General features: G+C 44.8%; 1 protein-coding gene across 1 annotated transcript in view; it reads right to left on the minus strand.

Annotated features, from left to right (window-relative positions):
- Positions 1–2,484: 2,484 nt before the first annotated feature.
- The window catches only part of LOC126284976 (dipeptidyl peptidase 1-like), a 30,666-nt gene continuing 10,534 nt past the window's right edge, over positions 2,485–22,616 (minus strand). The window contains exons 3-6 of the mRNA XM_049984259.1: positions 19,563–19,746; positions 17,669–17,777; positions 13,085–13,248; positions 2,485–2,772 (exon numbers count right to left, since the gene is read on the minus strand). Of these exons, the coding sequence (XP_049840216.1) occupies positions 2,590–2,772; positions 13,085–13,248; positions 17,669–17,777; positions 19,563–19,746 (640 nt within the window). The 3' untranslated portion in view covers positions 2,485–2,589. The remainder of the gene's footprint in view (positions 2,773–13,084; positions 13,249–17,668; positions 17,778–19,562; positions 19,747–22,616) is intronic.

The following is a 22,616-nucleotide window of genomic DNA, read 5'->3' on the forward strand; positions in this document are numbered from 1 at the left end:
AACAGTCAATCGATCATTGTCCACACCGAAAAGAATAAACACCTTCATTGGGAATGCACAAGGACAAAGTGATCTCTCTGCACTTTCTACCATGTTCATAGAAAAGGATCGTTTGGTGCACATACAAGTTCAAAAGTCATTTGGGTGGCAGTCTGTTAGCAACCTGGAGAAAACTGATGTTACATAGTACATTTATTTGAAATCTTGTGAGCCTGCGATAAGGCCGGAATGAAAAACCCACAACATTCCTCAAATAACATAAACTGTTTGAGATATGGAAACGAGTTTTGATAAATGATAGCACCCAAAGTGGAGAGAATTTTGCAATATTGTTATTATGCAACACTTCATTATCTGCGGTGTTATTCCACTAACAACAAAAATGTTCAAATGTGTGAGAAATCTTATGGGACTTAAGTGCTAAGGTCATCAGTCCCTAAGCTTACACACTACTTAACCTGAATCATCCTAAGGACAAACAGACACACCCATGCCTGAGGGAGGACTCGAACCTACGCCGGAACCAGCCGCACAGTCCATGACCGCAGCGCCTTAGACCCCTCGGATAATCCCGTGCGGCACATTTTTTTGATAAGGAAAGTAACTTTTAAGGACCATCGACAGCCGGTGAAATGACAAATGCTGTTGGTTTTCAAACAACATAAATGGAAACACTACAAGTTTACTTATATACTGAGGATGTGCTTTTTTTAAGCTATTGATTTTACTTCACCTCAATTCCAAACTTACTAAACATAGTGAACCACAGCATAAATTTAGATGACATTGTCTATAGAACGCAGCGATCTGATGCTAACTTTGATTAAAACAACGGTCGAGATCTCAATAACATTTGTTTATTATTACCAATTTAGACTTTCGTTAAAGTCTCCTCAGATTTTTTGCGCCATGCGACGGTAGGAACAACAAAGCTACAAACAGAACTACTACATATGGCTTGGAAAGAAAACAGAGAGGTGCTGTAGGGTTTACCCTTGGTGGCTCCCTGGTTCTTCACGTGATATCATGATCGTACATTGTGACCAACGATTGTGGAGCAACAGTTCCCGCGCCGACTATGAATTCTGTCAGCAACAGCCGATGGCAAACGCTTCATAAGAACTGAAATGTCGTTGCTTTATGAAAATTGCAAAGTAATTTCGCATAAACCAAATACGAGTTCATAAAAAATTGTAAGATTATAAACGATCAGGCAAGTATTCAGTTAAGTTAAAATAATATATTCAGATTTACGGAACGAGAGAAGAAGCGGTGTCATGTAGTGAGAAACACGCCATTCTTATTAATGTTTTGTCGTTAACCGAATGAACTAGAGGGTGGAAATTATATGTGCATACGGATATTACATACAGGCATACATTAAAAGATTCAACGATTAAAATATATTCACTTCGTTGCATATTTACTGGACAGTGCCACCTGGTAAAAATTCAAAGCGACGCCGTTGACTAGGCAACGTGAAGGCCAAGATGGCAGCCATGTAATCAAAGAAGTGTGAACAGAATAGACGTGATTGTCATGGTAGTATAACGGCAAAAGTGGCGACCAAGAAACCAAAGTAGTACGCTTGGAGATGCCGACTGCGATCACAGTATCGATCCAGGCCGATATCTTTGAAGGCTTTAGTGCGGATGTCTCATAAATTGCTGGAAAAATGGAAAAACATGACGACGTGTTCCACATAATTGGCGCAATATCACGTGAAAAACTTTAATGACAAACTATGCAATGAAATGAAAGCGACTATATTACAAACGTTTCTAAATTTTTAATGACAAGCTAGACACTGAAACTGATGACACGATATTACAAACATTTGTAAATCTTTAATAACAAACTAGGCACCGAAATCGAAGGGACAATAGTAAAAACATTTTTAATTTTGTTGTTCCTACCCTTGCAAGAATCTACAGAACGTGTTAGTGAGGTGACATTGTGTGAAATTGTAAGTGGCAGAATGAGAGATGTAGGCTTTAATGAAAATTCTCAACTCATGACGCTTCTCTGAAAGTTACAAGTGGTCAACAAGTGCGATGGTAATAAATCGTTGGATCGTTTGCCGTTTCCATTGGAATCCTTTTTAGATAGGAACAAACACCAAGGTGACAGTAAATCTTTTTGGATGGCCACCTTGTAAGTGTGGGCGTGGATGGACTCCACTTAATACTCACAAAAAAATGTAACCGTTGGCTTCAGTTTAGAACACCACTTCCCCTCCAGAGCTCGACGTTTCCCCTCCAGGTAGTGTCTGCAACCCCCACCGATACCGCTCAGCCAAATTCATATCTACCGGCCTTATTATTCTGCACACACTCTGCCTTTATGCAGTGTAGAGGCATGTAAAAGAATTATGAGGAAGGTGCTGCAGTTCTACAACTTACGATACAATGGAACTGATGTTGATTCGTGTCTTCAGGATACTGATATTGTGTCTGATTTTGAATAAAAGACAGACCATAATCCTGCTGAACTGAAGAGTTTTATTCACTTTCCTCCTTGTTTCAGTTAATGTATACGTTAAGATATTTCACACTTGATCTCTTGATCCGGCGACACAGCCGTCGGAGTTCATGGTATAGGTGAAGCCTCAAAGGCGTCGCTCTCGATGCTGGCCTCGTTGGTGCCCCTGTGGATGCGGAAGTAGCCGTCCTCTCCCCATGCATCACCCCAGCTGTTCTTCACGATCCAGTACTTTTCCCCAGAGTCGGCGTCCTCGCCGTAGCCCACGATGACCACTGCGTGGTCTGTGTACTGTGAACAGACAGCAACCGTGTAGTCTCCGTTTTACTTGCCAAGCTGGAAAATACAGTGTGTGTTCTTTACAGCAGTGGTCGTCAAACTACGGCCCGAATCAAGTATTCGTGCCGCCCACGGTCCTCGGTCGTATTTAATAACCAGAGTGACATTCTACTATCATAGCATAAAAAGTTCTAATCTGTTTTGGACAGTGTTACCCATGTAAAACCGTAAAATCAGACCGATGGTGAGTGCTTCTGCACGTAAAAGCCAAACGGTGCACTAACATATGGTGCGATTAGCTGAGTGTTAATTTCAGAACAATTAAAATTTTTACAAAAGGAGTTAATAGATTCGCACAATTTGCCTGGATGCCAGCTCCAGACCTTGCTTAACTTCCGTTACTCGCGCCATAATTCCTGACATAGTTACCCGCGCGGATGACAGGTGTCATCCACTACACAAATGGTATGCTTGGACACTCTGAATGTTATATGTGAATGATTTTATAAGTGTTTCATTTAAATCTAAGTATAATACATTTAATACACAAATACAGCAAAGATATAACTAAAAAATATTTGACAGTTGTTCGTAAATAGTTCCAGGATCTCCAGAGCGCAACCAACTTGTCATTGTCCCGCGAAAACTTCTCTCAAGAATATTATCAAACTCAAGGCGTCTCAACTGCGACCTGAATAAGTTCTCATGCATGCACAGGTAGCATGATTGAAGTCTGTTGCCCCTTGAGCTATTCCACAACTTTGTTAAACTCCTTGTCGAAATGTGTGTGTGAATTCCTAAGGGACGAAACTGCTGAGGTCATTGATCCCTAGACTTAGACTTAAACTAAGTTATGCTAAGAACAGTACACACACACATGCTCGAGGGAGGACTCGAACCTCTGGCGGGGCGGGCTGCGCAATATAGTCTCCTTCAAGAACGTCTCAGATAGCCACACAGATACTACAAACCAATAAAGCTCTGATCTGCGTAGCACCTTCTTTAGCATCCCTTTCCGCAGAAAATTGACTACGAAGTTAATTGATGTAAATATTAGCACATTTTGCAATAATGGGTACCGTATTTTCATTGAACAATAATTGAGTAACATCTGTTTGTTATATGAGCGTAATTTTTCGGTCCAAGTAAATGAGTAATGACATTACAAGCTCTTATTCTACACTCTTGGAAATTGAAATAAGAACACCGTGAATTCATTGTCCCAGGAAGGGGAATCTTTATTGACACATTCCTGGGGTCAGATACATCACATGATCACACTGACAGAACTACAGGCACATAGACACAGGCAACAGAGCATGCACAATGTCGGCACTAGTACAGTGTATATCCACCTTTCGCAGCAATGCAGGCTGCTATTCTCCCATGGAGACGATCGTAGAGATGCTGTATGTAGTCCTGTGGAACAGCTTGCCATGCCATTTCCACCTGGCGCCTCTGTTGGACCAGCGTTCGTGCTAGACGTGGAGACCGCGTGAGACGACGCTACATCCAGTCCGAAACATGCTCAATGGTGGACACATCCGGAGATCTTGCTGGCCAGGGTAGTTGACTTACACCTTCTAGAGCACGTTGGGTGGCACGGGATACATGCGGACGTGCATTGTCCTGTTGGAACAGCAAGTTCCCTTGCCGGTCTAGGAAAGGTAGAACGATGGGTTCGATGACGGTTTGGATGTACCGTGCACTATTGAGAGTCCCCTCGACGATCACCAGAGGTGTACGGCCAGTGTAGGAGATCGCACCCCACACCATGATGCCGGGTGTTGGCCCTGTGTGCCTCGGTCGTATGCAGTCCTGATTGTGGCGCTCACCTGCACGGCGCCAAACACGCATACGACCTTCATTGGCACCAAGGCAGAAGCGACTCTCATCGCTGAAGACGACACGTCTCCATTCGTCCCTCCATTCACGCCAGTCGCGACACCACTGGAGGCGGGCGGCACGATGTTGGGGCGTGAGCGGAAGACGGCCAAACGGTGTGCGGGACCGTAGCCCAGCTTCATGGAGACGGTTGCGAATGGTCCTCGCCGATACCCCAGGAGCAACAGTGTCCCTAATTTGCTGGGAAGTGGCGGTGCGGTCCCCTACGGCACTGCGTAGGACCTTACGGTCTTGGCGTGCATCCGTGCGTCGCTACGGTCCGGTCCCAGGTCGACGTGCACGTGCACCTTCCGCCGACCACTGGCGACAACATCGATGTACTGTGGAGACCTCACGCCCCACGTGTTGAGCAATTCGGCGGTACGTCCACCCGGCCTCCCGCATGCCCAATATACGCCCTCGCTCAAAGTCCGTCAACTGCACATACGGTTCACGTCCACGCTGTCGTGGCATGCTATCAGTGTTAAAGACTGCGATGGAGCTCCGTATGCCACGGCAAACTGGCTGACACTGACGGCGGCGGTGCACAAATGCTGCGCAGCTAGCGCCATTCGACGGCCAACACCGCGGTTCCTGGTGTGTCCGCTGTGCCGTGCGTGTGATCATTGCTTGTACAGCCCTCTCGCAGTGTCCGGAGCAAGTATGGTGGGTCTGACACACCGGTGTCAATGTGTTCTTTTTTCCATTTCCAGGAGTGTATAATCGGTAGGATACTTACTTTTCAGACATTTGGCTATTCCACATTTTTGTAACAGAATTACTTACTCCTGAATTACTTTTCCCTGTGATTAAAATTCATCATTTTCTGACACTACTTTGTTTGTTCTTGCATCGTGACTGCTTTCGTTTCCACAGTCCTCGGTCTCTGGTCTACAATACTGCTTTAACGGTCTTCATCGCTCAGCTCTTGGAGCCATTCCAGCCATGCGTTAGTATCTCTGCTAAACCCTCTCCTTGATTATTTTACCTTTGTTATTTATTCCAAATACTAAAAGCATAGAGAATACTTACTTTTCGCTGATAAGCATTCTAGATAAAAAAAATTAACTGTAATTATTTGAGATACAACCAAAATTACCATGCACATGCAGATTGCGTTGACTCTAGGAAGCAATAAACTAAGAATCATTGCTTTGTTTCAGAATGTAGCTGTACTGCATGCGCAAATGAAAAGTGTCGTCCAGGTTGCAATAATGTTTCATAAACAATGCAAGTTGCCTAACTGAAAACGAATCATGATCGAAACTAGGGCATGGAGAGTTTACGGTAAGAAAATGAATATGGCGCGAACTCTGTGCTGCCTACTCAGACAAACTAAAGTGGGAAAATCATGTGGATCACAAGCATCATCTGTGCGAACAATGGAACGTTATTATACTGTAACACAGTTACAGTAAGGCAAATGTTTCACTCCCCTGCAGGTCTGGGGATTAGAATAGGACCGCGGTATTCCTGCCTGTCATAAGAGACGACTAAAAGGCGTCTCACACGTGTCCGCTGTGGGGTTTGACCTCAATTTTTTCATATGTTCCTGAAGAGAGAGCCAGTTGGGGAAGGGCATCTTAGATGGTGCATCGTGTCCATCTTGCATTGTGATCTTTAGCCCCCTTTCTCTTAGTCACAATGCAGTCCTGCTCTTTCTCCATCTCTTGGGCGAGGATACATTCGTGGGTGCGGTTTCCACCATGCACTATGCACTGTCGCGTTCTGCGCTGACGACGACCAGGGACTTCTTTGCACCTGACATCCAGCACGGTAGCCCGTCCTTTGTGGTGAGGCTGCCATGAACCCCGTTGGCTCTAGCCCCCTGACAACACAGGGATCGCTCTGCTGATGTCAGCGCCGTTAACTCCCCACGTATGCCAAGGAGTAGATGCCTATGTCCCTGGGGCATCGGGACTCCTGGCAATGGCCATCCTGCCAGGTCTGCGTCTGGGTGGCGCCGGTGGGGAAGGCCCTTGGTCGGTGGCATCAGGGCAGACGACATGCAATGAAGCGTGCCACATCTTCTCTTGCTGGTGGCCAGCCGCCAGCAGTCTCTAAGAGTTCGAGGGCTCAATTCGATGGGCAGCAGTACGACCCCAGATCGTTTCCCTCCCTCGCCACAACTTTGGAGGAACGAAAGGCAAAGGATGGTTCAAAAATGGTTCAAGCGGCTCTGAGCACTATGGGACTTAACATCTGAGTTCATTCTAACCTGGGACCATAGCAGCAGCGCGGTTCCGGACTGAAGCGCCTAGAACCGCTCGGCCACAGCGGCCGGACAGAAAGAAACAAATATGCTTTCAGGGAGAGTAATATTTTGACGTGTGCTTAATTTTAATTTACGTTGTTGAATCTGGTCGTGAGCTAAGTGAACGTGGCTGATTAATTTAGGGGCATAGGTATATGTAGCGCGGCCATTCAAGGTTTAGAGGATGCGGCGTGGGGAATGTTTTATTGTTTATCTTCCAATAATGACAACTAAAGAACATGCGTGACTCAAGCCAATCAGGTGCTATGGTATAAATTTTGATACGGAAGTAACATGGATGAAAATGTCCAATCAAAACATCTGTAGCAATCTAAATTTCCAGTTCGTCTTTTATTTGATCAACCAGCTGCAGTGTTACATTAGGCTATCTTCAGGCCCCCCTGACCGACGTGTAGGAAAAATCACATGTCTGGTGCAGTCAAGATACGTGCCAGCATTCAGTAACTGGTGTCTGTTGATTTATTCTTGACAAAGCAATCACTCCGGTCATCACTTGCCACCAAGTGGTGATCGAAGGAGTCGCTGTGTCATGAATACATCTACGGAGACCAGTCATTGAATGCTGGCCTATATTTTGACTGTACCAAAGGTGGGACTCTTCTTATACGTCGGTCAGGGGGTCTGAGGATGGCGCAATGTAACGCTGAAAGTGGTTGATCAAATAACAACGGACATTTAGAAGGTTGAAGATTTTTTGTTTTTACATTTCACTCTGAACAGCCGAAATATCGCTACTATCAGTACAAAAATGAACTTACGGAGACATAAATTGGATTAGTGAATGCCTTTTATAGAGACGGTCTCTTCAAATACGGTACATATTTGTAGCAACGAATATAATACTAAATTAAGCCTGTTGTATGAATAGCGGAGAAATGATATTCAAAAACATTTAGTGAACGTTTTTGATTGCATCTTACATTAAACGGATGAAGATTAGTGTTCAAATTCACTTAGACGTCCTGTTTGGAGGCCAGGCTCGGACTGATGAAGGATGGGGAAGGATATCGACGGTGTCCTTTCAATGGAACCATCCCTGCATTTGCCTTAAGCGATTCAGATGAATCGAGGAAGGTATATACCGATGGCAGGGTGGGAATTTGAAAACTCGTCTTACGAAACGCGAATCGAGTGTGCTAACCGCGGTGTCTCATATTGCATAATGAATTTAAATATAAATACAATTGCTGTTATTAATCAGTTAATCATCAACTCACACAGACAACAAGCAATTGTAGTGTCACAACATTGAGTCGCTAATGGTGGAAAGAATCTGAAACGATGACGGTCAACATGAAGAGTTCCGAATGTGCCGACTTTTAACGTTCATCTCGCGTCTTTGCTGTAGTTAGTATTTTGGGGCTCGTTACATACTAATCTATGTAGGGTATCAGTTAATAATAATATCGGTTCATGTGAGACCCTACCTGTCGCCCACAATGTCAGTATTGGCTCTTGGCCGAAAAAGTTTGACGACAACTGATCAAGAACACCGTCTTCAGTCCTCTTTGTTGCACACAGAAAAGCAGTACCATCATTTAAAGGATAACATTGAAGATTGAGAAGTGTGATTTTTTAGACACAAGCTTATCGTATACAGTGTCTCACAAAAAAAAAAAAAAAATTGCACCCAGAAGACATGGCAGAAAATCAAAGTACTTCCGTGCATTAACATACCGTTGGCGCGTTTAGAAATGAGAGAGTTGCAATTCTTTGTGAAAAGTAGAACGGTCAAAAAGTGCACGGGCAGCTATTGTGGAAATGGAAAGGGTTATTTATGTGCGGTAGTCAGGGTCTCGTATTGTTAGCCAATCTACAGATTGTAATCGTAATTAGAAAGTTGACTTTTGTGAAAACAGAAACCTTTTTAAATGGAGCAACATCTTGCGATACTTGTTTGCTTTCATGATCCGTCTATGAAAAACGTGCCTTTGAGCTGATGGCTCACTGTCCCACACCACGCGTTTATACTCCGTGGACGTGACGTTCCACCTGACGAGGTTCCTCAACAGACCAATAGTGCATGCCTCGGCTGTCTATCTGGCCATGACTAGTAAATATGACTTACTCACTGATGATACATGATATATCTGGAGTATCCTGTCTTAATACCCCTGAACAGAAGTTAACTCGCTGTCGTAATGCACATCTTTACGGGTCGAGATGTGACAGGGATGGGACCTATGTCGATGGTGAATGCTAGGGACACTTGACTGACTCATTCTAAGTCCACGTTCGATTGCGCAGGAGGTAATGTGCGAGTAAGCTGCAACAGCAGCGAGAACATTAATATCGCCCTCTTCTGTCCTCACTTGTTTCCTTCTGTTACGTTCTCTAGATGTCACACTACCACTTTCACGTAACTGGTTGAAGAAGTCGATAAATAATTGCCAAGATGGTTGACGTCTACTGAGATATCTTGCCGGATGCGCCGTACCAGAACTAACAGCTCCATACTCTATGAGTATGTCGTCTTCTTCTGCGCTGGTAAATCCCACTGTCCACTCACGACCTGCTGTCTAGGCTGTCACGCAATAACTGTCTAGGAAGTCGCAATGGACCATGGAATACACAATCACACTGCAAGCTAACATAATAACATCGTACCTAGCAACTACGCAAGTTGAATGGCACCAACAGGTGTCAGTGTGGAAACTTTTCCAAGTAAGATATATTGCAAACGGCTGGCACTAGAATCCTGCGGTAAAGACCACTGAACTCTAATGTACCCTACTTTTAGTCTGTTAATGTCAATAGGCATTGTTCCGCTGAAAAGAGTGAATGTTTGCACAAAAAATATACTTTATAAGAATTATTACAATCTGTTTATTGGCTAGCAATACGAGCGTCTTACAATCTACCCATTCTGTGAAAACCGCACATAAATACTACTTTCCATTTCCGCAGTATCTGCGGTGCAAGTTTAAGGAGATTCACCCTGTACGAGGGACGTGAACAGCGTCACTTGTTGAATGATGACTGTGAAGGTGAGGAGATGCGGCCTACTCGTGTGAGGATACACTTATCAGTACCTAATGGAGTTTGAAAGGACGAAACTGACGCTCTCCAATTCGCTCGGCTTCTCGAAACCGTGCGGTATTCACATTTGTCCAGCATTCGGATGTGACAGTAGACCGATACTGGACTGCATGGGTGTGTGAGGGCAAGCATGATGTTGACAGTCCTACGGTCGACCACCAAAAGTGATGGCCGTCGTCGTACTGTCCAGTATTGTCAAGTACACCGCAACCGCTTCACATCTGCGCCTGCCATTCGAGAATAACTAATGATTTCCTTGCAACGATCTGTGTCATCCGTCACCACTGGCCGGAGACTAACAGCAGCCAGACTGGTGAATTACTGTCTTACGCGCACCACAGTACAAACAGATGTGTTCCTATCGGTGCTGTGATCGGAAATCATGGGGTGCTGCTGATTCGCGACACAATGTGATCAGCAATGAATGGCAGCTCTGCACTATTGTGTACATACGTCACCCAGCGAGTGTGGCGGCGACAGGCTGGTGGTGACAGAGGAACTCTGAATGGCACAACTGTGGATCACGGACGTCCTGGGTTGTCACGTTTCACCTCCCATGTGACGTTACCGTGGTGTCATTTTTCAACTAGACAATGCTTGTCTACGCGTGGCAAATGTCTCTATCAACTGTATGAATGGCGCTGAGGTACTTCTTTCTGTAGCGAGCGAGTTCCACTGATATTTCACCAACTGAACATATGGAAACAGCTCGGACGTCAACTCAGTCACATAACTAGTATCAAAGATTTCGAGGAACAGGCACAGCAATTGTTGGCAAGCCTGACTTAGGATACAACGGCTTTATGATAAATTTCCGAACGGAATTAATCTTTGCACCAAGGTGAAACGGAGTACGTCGTACTGATAGTGGGCCCACACTGCCAGGTTCTTCGTAAGTTTGACTCGATTCTGTAATCAATGTAACAACATCACATACCCTCTCAAGCGGTGAAGTTATGTTTCGTTTCCTTCTCCATTCTGTGTACTTCACATCTTTTGTAAGGCACTCAGGATTCGTGTTTCTCAACAACTGATTTCCACCTACGTTTTTAAAATAAGCGTCCTAGCCTTACATGAAAAGATAGAATTACTCTGCTAGAATGCCCACTACTGAGTTTGTCCTCTACTTTCAACAACGTCAAAAAACGTGTAAATTATGTTTCCGTCTGAGATTTCTTACTGAACACGCGCAGTAAAGTATCAATAATTTTTATTGAGTGGTTTAGAGTCATATCTCTCCCATCAACACCCTCATTAAATCTTCCGTACCTCCTGAGAACGAGCATGTAGGGGAGAAAAGTCACTGATTGGATATAAAAACGTTGGTGAAGTCGGAAAGGTTGATCTCATGTCACTTGCGCTTGACATTAAACTTCGGTTACTACACTCCTGGAAACGGAAAAAAGAACACATTGATACCGGTGTGTCAGACCCACCATACTTGCTCCGGACACTGCGAGAGGGCTGTACAAGCAATGATCACACGCACGGCACAGCGGACACACCAGGAACCGCGGTGTTGGCCGTCGAATGGGCATGCGGGAGGCCGGGTGGACGTACCGCCGAATTGCTCAACACGTGGGGCGTGAGGTCTCCACAGTACATCGATGTTGTCGCCAGTGGTCGGCGGAAGTGCACGTGCCCGTCCACCTGGAACCGGACCGCAGCGACGCACGGATGCACGCCAAGACCGTAGGATCCTACGCAGTGCCGTAGGGGATCGCACCGCCACTTCCCAGCAAATTAGGGACACTGTTGCTCCTGGGGTACCGGCGAGGACCATTCGCAACCGTCTCCATGAAGCTGGGCTACGATCCCGCACACCGTTAGGCCGTCTTCCGCTCACGCCCCAACATCGTGCCGCCCGCCTCCAGTGGTGTCGTGACAGGCGTGAATGGAGGGACGAATGGAGACGTGTCGTCTTCAGCGATGAGAGTCGCTTCTGCCTTGGTGCCAATGATGGTCGTATGCGTGTTTGGCGCCGTGCAGGTGAGTGCCACAATCAGGACTGCATACGACCGAGGCACACAGGGCCAACAGCCGGCATCATGGTGTGGGGAGCGATCTCCTACACTGGCCGTACACCTCTGGTGATCGTCGAGGGGACACTGAATAGTGCACGGTACATCCAAACCGTCATCGAACCCATCGTTCTACCATTCCTAGACCGGCAAGGGAACTTGCTGTTCCAACAGGACAATGCACGTCCGCATGTATCCCGTGCCATCCAACGTGCTCTAGAAGGTGTAAGTCAACTACCCTGGCCAGAAAGATCTCCGTATCTGTCCCCCATTGAGCATGTTTGGGACTGGATGAAGCGTCGTCTCACGCGGTCTACACGTCCAGCACCAACGCTGGTCCAACTGAGGCGCCAGGTGGAAATGGCATGGCAAGCCGTTGCCTGTGTCTATGTGCCTGTGGTTCTTGTCAGTGTGATCATGTGATGTATCTGACCCCAGGAATGTGTCAATAAAGTTTCCCCTTCCTGGGACAACGAATTCACGGTGTTCTTATTTCAATTTCCAGGAATGTATATTGCGCCACACAGAACCACTGAGGACCTCTTTGACGTTTACCACAATACTCGTCAACACCTACAGGATACAAATAAATTTTTTATTTTTTGTACTATCACTGAAAGGATTTAGAGCGTCCCTCATGCAGTCCTAACTTGACACAACACTAAATTGACGTAGCTTTTAAACTGGAGAAATGTATAGAACTTAAGCTTTTCTAATAAGACTTTAACCTGCCGCCCAACATTTTACGTGTGAATGAAACTAAATTACAGCACAGTATATTACGGAGAAAGTAGTTGGATGAAAGAATTTTCGGACTGCCACTTCACACCTTTAGTGTGTAGTGGATCAGGCGTTAATAAACAACGGGGATTGCATAAGCTTGAACGACTTCCCCAACCTCGCATTGTGAAGTAATGTGACCTGATACACACACACAATTCTACGTGGCAGTGATAATGAAAACATTATCTTAGTTCTTCTCTCAGCATACCTTGTTAAAGCTATTGTGCAGAAATTTTGATGAGCACTAGGAAGTATTATGTACCAAACGAAAGAGGAAAAGTCTTATTTTCTCCTTCATACAGTAGACTTATTCTATTATTACCTCATACGGATAGAAATCGCTCCTGGCCGAGATGTGGAGGTCGCGGTAGATGCCACCCGAGTACATCGGAAACGAATAGGTGGAGGCAACCATTCCAACTGCAATAGGTCCATTGTTCACCAGCGCCTCCTGCATCAGCACTTCGTTACAGGCTCCATAGTAACCTGCGAATAGACAAGCGCTCCTTAGAGACGTTCACGTACCAGCTGCTAAAATATTAATAGCCACTTATTAGACGTAAATGCGACTACGTCTTATTTTCACCCCAGCTCAAACAAAATTCTACTGGGTGCTCCACAGCGATTCGTTGTAGCTAATTCAGAAGTTAATGAGTACTAGGTCATATCAGGGACAAGAAGAATTATGATGATTTCAGCTGTTGAAAACAGAAAGTCTGGGTAACACATTGTTCCAGTGCATAATCAGAGCATCGAAAGAGATAGAGGCATCGCTCAGTCCTCGCAGTACGACATCCAATTTCAAATCCTTAAGTTCCCAACGGACTTCAGCGTGAATGAAGGCATTTAATGGAGCTCTTTGAATATTTACCCACAACACTGGATCACCTGTTTCTTCAACACCACCACTACAAATGTTTTTTAGGAGCAGGGTAAGCCACTAGATATCTATATCTCAGACTATTTCTCTTAGTCTAGGCTGGAAACAGAGGCAGGTAAAATGGATCTACTTTCCTATCGAACGGCCGGAGGAAGTGAACAAAACCTGCTGCGATAACTGAATGATCTCAGTAGCATCGTGGTTCTTGAGAAATTGAAATATGTTTGTCCCACAGTACAACATTAAGCATTAAAGGGATACAAACTGTACAAAATGAAGAGGCACTTCAAGTAACAGCAGACAACAGAATATGGAAATTTCTTACCAGAAGGATGGACGAGTTAGCGAGATACCTGTTACGACACTGATTTTAGAATGTTGGAGAGAACAGACAAGACTAATATGTAGAAGATAAGAGAGTGGACGACGGTTATATTTTGTACAGTAGGCACTGCCTCTTTCTTCAGCGAGTGTGCCGCTGTTGCAGGACCGGCAAATGACGGGCGGTACCCATTCATTATTTAACAATGATTTGGTTTTAATTATACGATCGACAGCTAGTCATCATAATGGAGGAAATTCTCTGAGCCGTGTTAACAAGTTTATGTGTAGGAAATATTATACTGTAACTGTTTTTGTATCGAAATGGAAATGGGGAACTGATATGGCATTAGCCTAGAAAGCTTAGAAAACGAAAGTCCGTCTAACCACAAAAACAGTTATCAATCCACAGCGTGAATTCGACACGGAACAGGGTCACCTCTCTCAGGCAGATCATGAGAGTAGTGACTACGTAGAGGGTTACCTAGTAAATGGCCAAGAAAGTCACTAACTAAAACCAAAATAAGTTTGTGTATCGTACTACAGTAGCCCATTGATGCATGGCACCTAAATTTAATGTTATGTCACACACCGAGGTGACAAAAGTCACGGGTTTTTCTAATATCGTTTCAAATGTCATTTTGCCCAACGTATTGCAGCAGCTGGGCATGGTATGGGCTCACCAAGCCCTGGATGTCCCCTGCAGAAATATTGACCATAATTGCGGAAGTGGTGTCGGTGCAGGATTTGGTGCACGAACTGACCTCTCGATTGTGTCCCACCAATGTTTGACGGAATTCTTGCCGGGCGATGTGGGTGGCCAAATCATTCACTCAAACTACCCAGCCGCGAACGATTGTAGCCTGTTGACATGGCGCATTGTCATCAATAAAAATTCCATTGTGATTTGGGGAAATGAATGACAGCAAATGGTCTCCTAGTAGCTGAACATGACGCAGAGGACACAGGACCTTCCATGTAAACACAGACCTCATCATTATGGAGCCACCAGCAGCTTGCACAGTGCCTTGTTGACAACCTGAGTCGAAGGCTTCGTGGGATCTATGTCACACTCGAGCCCTACCATCAATACTTATCAACTGAAATCTGGACTCATCTGACCCAGACATCTTCATTCACTTGTCTATAGTCCAACCGATATGGTGACGAGGCGAGGAGAGGCACTGCATGCGATCTGCTGTTAGCAAAGGCACTCGCCTCGGTCGTCTGCTGCCATAGCCCGTTACCGCCAAATTTCGTCCTGCTGTCTTAACGGATACGGGCCCCTGAAATCTGTTATGTCGGCACGCTTTTGGCTCTGTGGATCACGGCAATATGATTCCCAAACGATTTCCGAAATGAAATGTCCCATTTATCTACACTCATTCTCGTAAATTAAGGACAATTCTGATACATGGTGAAACAACGCTCTGGTGGGCCGTTTGTGGGTTTAAATCACCTTGGGGTATGACCATGCGATGCATTTGACCTACGGTCGTCGTACGGTGGCGCTGGCAGCAGTCCAAATACGCAGAGGTGTGTTGGTACATGTCAGAGTACGGTGCAGTGAGTAAGTGTGCAGACGTTTTCAGACGTACTAACGGTGACTGTATGTTGAAAATGTGTTGATGACATTATGAGGGGTAGAACACCAGGGCGACTGGAGGCTGGTCAAACACAGCAGGTCGTAGCACAGGACCTCCGTGTGTCACAAAGTGTAATCTCAAGATTATGGCAACAATTCCAGCAGACAGGAAACGTGTCCAAGGGCTACAGTACGGGACGTCCACAGTGTACAACACGACAAGAAGACCGATATCTCACCATCAGTGCCCGCAGACGGCCACGGAGTACTGCACGTAGCCTTGCTCGGGACCTTATCGCAGCCACTGGAACAGTTGTCTCCAGGCACACAGTCTACATACGACTGAACAGACATGCTTTATTCGCCCGGAGACCTGCAAGGTGCGTTCCACTGACCCCTGGTCACAGGAGAGAACCCGTAAAGCCTAGTGTCAAGAACATAGTACATGGTCATTGGAACAGTGGTCCCAGGTTATGTTCACGGACGAGTCCAGGTACAGTCTGGACAGTGATTATCGCCGGGTTTTCATCTGGCGTGAACCAGGAACCAGATACCAGCCCCTAAATGTCCTTGAAAGGGACATGTATGGAGGTCGTGGTTTGATGATGTGGAGTGGTATTATGATGCACGTATATCCCTGCATGCCTTTGAGAGAGGAGCCGTAACAGGTCAGGTGTATCGGGACATCACTTTGCACCAGTATGTGCGCCTTTTCAGGGGTGACGTGGGGCCCACCTTCCTCCTGATGGATGATAACGCACGGCCCCACCGAGCTGCCATCCTGGAGGTGTACTTTGAAACAGAAAATATCAAGCGCATTTAGTGGCCTGGGTGTTATCCAAACCTTAACTCCATAGTGCACGTCTGGGATGTTCTCGGTAGACATATCGGTGCATGTCTTCAAACCCGTGCACGTCTTCAGGAGCTCTCACAGGCACTGGTGCAAGAATTGGAGGCTATACCCCAGCAGCTGCTCGACCACCTCATTCAGAGTATGCCAACCCGTTGTGCGGCCTGTGTACTTGTGCATGATGATCATATCCCATATTGATGACGGAGTATATGCGCAGGAAACAGTGGCGTTTTGTAGCACATGTGTTTCGGGATGGTTTTCTCAACTAATCACCAATACCGTCAACTTACAGGTCTGTGTCGTGTGTGTTCCTTATGTGCCTATGCTATTAGCGACGGTTTTGTGTAGTGCCACGTTGTGTGGCACCACATTCTGCAATTATCCTTAATTTATGAGCATGAGTGTAGATCGAAATACGATTCCGCTTTTAGAGTCTGTTAATTCCAGTCGTGAGGCAGTAATCACGTCGGAAATCCTTTCACACAAATCGTCTGAATACAAATGAAAGCTGCTTCGATGCACTGCCCTTTTATACACTGTGTACGCTGTACTATCCCCATCTTTGTATGTGCATTTCGCCGTCCCATGAACTTTGTCGCCTCAGTGTGAGACGACTACAATGAGAATTTGGAATACCCTCATCGCAAGTGGAAAGAGAAGGAAGTGAGGCAGTCCTTCAGGAAGGAATGAAACAGTATTGTCATCAGTCCTCCATGCTATTGAATCTGTAAAGTAGAAAATGGCAATAAAAATATGAGCATCCTGAAAAGCATAAATATTTAGACGACAAATACAACATTATGTGTAAGGACATGCAGTATCTCCTGAAAGAATTTCATCTGTGTGTAGACTTGTATGCAACTGAAATGTGGACGGAAAAAATTACAAATACGAAAAAAAAGAGATCTTTTGGAAAATGATACCATAGGAGAATGTTGACTATTAGACAGGTAGAGCGATTAGGTAATCAAGAGGTACTGACTCGAATGGTAGAAAGATTTTTACGGCACAACTTGAATAAAAGAAGTATTAGGTTAATAAAACAAATCATGGCAGTGGTGGAAGTGTGGATGGTAGAAATTGAAGAGGGAAACCAAGGTTAAAATGCAGTTAATAGTTTCAAATGGACGCTGGTGCACTGGTTGGAAATGAGAAAGTTTCCTCAACATTGACTAGCTTGAAGAGTTGCCCCAAACCACTCTTCAGACTAGTGACTACAGTACAAAGTGAAAACGATAATATTGCGGTCTGCACCACTCATACTTACCACCCACGAACGAGTAGTCCGACACGTAAATGCGGTCGCACGTGTTGGCCATACACTGTCCATTATTGGCATTGTAGGGTCTGCACTGTTCTTCTACGACGCCCTGTTCCTGAAAAGTTCGTGGTACATGTCAGAAGTCAAATAATGCAGCGGCATCCCGTGTTATTTTATCCCAGCAACCGCAAACATGGAAAGATCCATTTCGAAAATTGTCATTTATACACACAAAGATAATTTCCCAGTGGATTAAAACTGAATGTCATACTGGGCCTCACCGAGTGAGATGGTGCAGTGGTTGCCACACTTCACTCGCATTCGGGAGGCGATGTTTCAAATCCACGTCGGGCCATCTCGGTCTGTGTTTTCCGTCATTTCCCTAAACCGCTTCAGGCAAATTCCGGGATGGTTCCTTTGAAAGGGCACGGCCGACTTCCTTCCCCATCCTCTCCTAATCCGATGGAACCGATGGCCTCGTTGTCTGGTCCTCTCTCCCGCACCAACCATACAAACTGTGCTTTAAACCCTGCTAGAGCTGAACGGGGACCTCCTGGTAGGGCGGCCAGCATGGTGATGGGATTGTGAGTAACAAACAGATATGTATTCTGAATTTTGAATATCCTGTCGCGAGATAAACTGTGCATTTCTAAAGTATCGGCTGCCCACCGATCAGGGCAGCACTGCGACACAGCATCGAGAAGGCACAGACAGGCGCGCCAATGTAAAGAGCGGGCAGCGCCACACCTCCAAGAAGACGGAGTTCAGCGCCCCTTGTCAACGCTGACTTAACCAGCCACCCATAGCCAGATAGGTCGCAGACTTCGAGAGTATCGATACTGAGTAATAGGAAGACGACACTGAGCCTGCGTTCTGCGAGTAGTAGTAGAAAGTAAATGTAACTGCATGTAGGAGACACAGGGAGCCATCTCGTAACGAGATGTTTATTTCCTTGTAGGAATAACGTGTTGTGTTAGTCTGTCTGTACAGACCATATTGGATTCCTGCCGTCGACCATCGCAGCTTCTCTTCTTCCTTGTTTGTGTCAGTGCTGACTTCCACAGTAGCTGACACAACAGAGACTGTCTTCATTTTTGAGGAGTATGAATGACACGAATAGTTGAATTTTGATGGCAGGGTGAACAAAGCTGATCCCACTGAGAGAAGTCCTTCTACGCTAAGCCATACAAATGTCTTAGGTGTCGCTACGAAGCTACGAAGCCTTATCTAATGCCGTGTTTTGCACTGCATATAAATATACAAGACGGATAAAATCCACAGTGGGCTTTTAACTGTGATTGAGTTTTTTATTTATTCTAATCTCCTTTTGTTTCATATTGTTACAGAAAGGACGGGAGACTGAACATGGAAAATTTCATCACCGATCTCAGAACCAAAACTGCAGATGATGATTAAAAAGTTATTCACAGCCATAATGCCCTCATACGTTCTGGACCATCCTGTATTTCTCTGATTATTGAACAGTACATAGGATCAGTGTTTCTTCATTTACCGTCAGTCCAGCATGCCATTCTAAAGGAAAGGAAAGAAGTTTTTGGAATAGCGAACCGTTTACCATTTGCTCATTAATAATGGAACGGAAGCTCTGTCGGACTAGAAATGTGGACCGAAATACACCGTAGCCATAGTTTAGAAACCATCCTAAAATTCGCCTTGAATTATTTTAGGAACCACGGAGGACAAAATTTGAACAGCCGAACGCTGAATCTGAAAAACTCTCTGCAGAAGTACGAGGGTAGTGCCTGAGTCATTACAAATGATGAATGATTAAAGCTGATTTAAAAGAGGCTAAAGTGACCCTAACGTGAATACGAGAACAAAATACGCCGAGCGAGTAATCGTCCTCAAAGGTTGTGTGCGTTAGGTTGTCACCACTTACCAACGCGTAGCGACTTATCTGGTAAGCGTAGCCGCCGTCACACCCCCCTACCAGGTCGCTGCAGTCTATGGCGTCCTGGACAGACAACACGGGCTGGAAGGTGTTGTTGGTGCGGATGCGAAGTCGCGACTCCAACATCCCCATCACAGCGAATGCGTAGCAGGCCCCGCAGGACAGCTGATTCCTGAGGGATGAAAATGCGGGCTTCAGCAACGAGAAGTCGTGCAAGATGTAAGGCGGCTCGCTAAAAACTCTTACTCGTCTATAGCATCGATTTGCAGCTCAACGGTCACATACATATCTCTGTACAAAAGTAAATGTTCCATCTGACTGACCCATCATCGCTCAGGCCAAACCGCAAATGACAGAAACTTGAAATTTGGAGGAGGCGTTGATCATATACTGTAGGTATCGATTTTTTGATACCACGCCCCTAACGATAAGAAATAGGGGATGACACCTCTTTTGAAAACCTGTGGCTATTAGGAAAATTTTGTAGCTAGAGCTACGAATATTGGTATTTGGTCTCTTGGTCAGAAATAAAGGATTTGCAGTTCCAGCATTTTTGGAAACTTCAACCCCATGGGGGGGGGGGGGGGAGGGAGGAAGTGGATGAAAGTCCTCTTTTTAAAGAAATAATTATTAAAGAACTACTAAAGTATTTTCAAGCTAGATCTATGAAAACTTGTGTTTGGGTTCTCAGCTAGAAATAAAAAATTGTGTATGTCAGCGTTCTTGGTTATTCAAACTCTAAGGGGGTAAAACAATATGAGATAGATTTTTTTAAATACATAATTTTTGAAGCTACATATATGAAAATTGTTCTTTGACCTCTCAGTTACAAATAAAATGTGCCTCTTTCAGTGTTTTGGAAATTTAATCCCTACAGAGGTGAAATAGGGGATAAAAATTGTTATGAAAATTTTTCATAGCGAAAGCATTTTTAAATCTAAATCTAAGAAAGTATGTGATTAGGTTATCAGTTAGAAATATAAAATATGTGTTTCAGTGTATTTGGAAATTCAATCTTTATGGGAATAAAATAGGATGTGCAAGTTTTTATGAAAATATGTCATAAAACATTTTTATAGCTAAGTGTATGAAAATTTGTATTTGAGTTCTACAGAACTATTTGTTAGGGGATGGAATTTTCTGAGCAAATATCACTATAAGAACTCAAAAGTTAAGATTAACATATACCTTGCAAATTTTTATTATGCATAGCTCTGCACACAATGCCCTGTTTACAACTCCACTGTGTAGATGCATCCCTTCAGTCGATAGGCCCCAGTCCAGCCTTCCGCTGTCGCCATGGCAGGTAGTGTGGCATTGTTGTGCTGGAGTCCTGTCTCGATTAGGGGCTGCTCTGTCTGCCCTGTACGACTGTGGGCCTGTCTGGCAAGATTTACTGAGGGATTGTCTGGCGGACAATTGCTTTCAACTTCCAACATGCCATCTCTGTGAGCTAAGAACCATAAAAATACCTCATGCCTTTAGAGCCGTACCAGGCTCCATCAACATCCACTTAGGCCATTAACTTTCTAGAGTCTCGCTCAAGGTGTGTAAGGTGGTAACAAAATCTTTAATAATTTTCCATATACGAAAAGTAAGTGAGAGAGTAACTTGTCCTCTCTCAAATGTAACAAGTTACTGAATCGGCCTAAATGTAGAAAATAATTTCTCCTAGACCTATACAATTTCTTAACTTTACACAGATAATTCTAAATGTTTGCGGTCATCAACTGTTACTACTTATGAAAATACTTGTAAAATTTGTAACTAAACACATGGGGCACATGCAGGAGATAACAGTTAGAACCTGAATGGTTATGTATTGCATTGGTTATGTGTTGCATTCACTCTACACTTTTTTGTTATTAATACCTTAATACTTATTAAAAATTCAGAATCATAATTTTTCAGAACTCTCTGTATGAGGTTAGGGATCAGTGTAAGGATCGGAAAATTATTTTATTCTTCTTGCTCCCATTTTAAAAGGTGTCATATTACACACTTATTTCTTATTTAAATATTTATTTAATGTATACTGTTTTATTTTCGATGTGCTGACCGCAGAGTATTTTAATCCGCTTATAATCTCGCCACGCTAGTGGCCTTGCCAAAGTGGTGACACTGGTTCCCGTCAGGTCACCGAAGTTAAGCGCTGTCGGTCTTGGATAGCACTTGGGTGGGTGACCATTCGGTCTGCCGAGCTCTGTTGGCAAACAGGTTGCACTGAGCCCGTGTGAGGCCAACTGATGAGCTACTTGAATGACAAGTAGTGGCTCCGGTGACGAAAACTGACAATGGTCACGAGAATAGTATGCTGACTATATGCCCCATCGCATCGACATCCAGTGACGCCTGTCAGCTGAGGATGGCACGGCAGTTGGTCGGTAGCGTTTGGTTTTCCGATGTCTATTCGGTCGGAGCTAGCAGACATTACAATCTCGTCAAGCAAAATACCAGTCACAACCTTAAAAGAGGAAGCTGGTTGCCCCAGACTGTGTATACTGCGTGGAAGTGGTACCAGTCCATCATACGACCTTCCACCGCTGACGTGTGCCTTGTAGTGTAGGGAAGTACGCCACTTGCGCAGAATAGGAGCACTAAAGCGGATCGAGGAGGAGATTTGACACAATGGCAGAAAGAAGCTACCGCAATTCGACATGGCCATGACCACACAATGAAAACGTATAAGTGCAGATTGTCCAAAGTGTCTACAAGAAATGGTGGACTACTCACAGCCGTGTCACACGGCATAAGAACAGTGGTAATAAATATATACAGAGAGTAATGGGAGAGGAGTGATATATACACCCAGCGACGCTTTCAAAGCCAACAGGAACTGCTGCTATTAGTTCAAACACGTAATTTCAGTCAGTTTCTAGGCCAACATTGAGAAGGCCACTGCATGCAAGGGACATCTGTAGCCGAGTACCTTATATGAGGCCGTTGCTCGCAGCGCTACATAAAGAAGGTGGAGGAGTTCAGTGTTTAACGTCCCGTCGACCACGAGGTCATTAGAGACGAAGCACAAGCTTGGATTAGGGA

Source organism: Schistocerca gregaria, chromosome 1 (genome assembly GCF_023897955.1).
Source record: "Schistocerca gregaria isolate iqSchGreg1 chromosome 1, iqSchGreg1.2, whole genome shotgun sequence".
NCBI classification, from domain to species: Eukaryota; Metazoa; Arthropoda; class Insecta; order Orthoptera; family Acrididae; genus Schistocerca; species Schistocerca gregaria.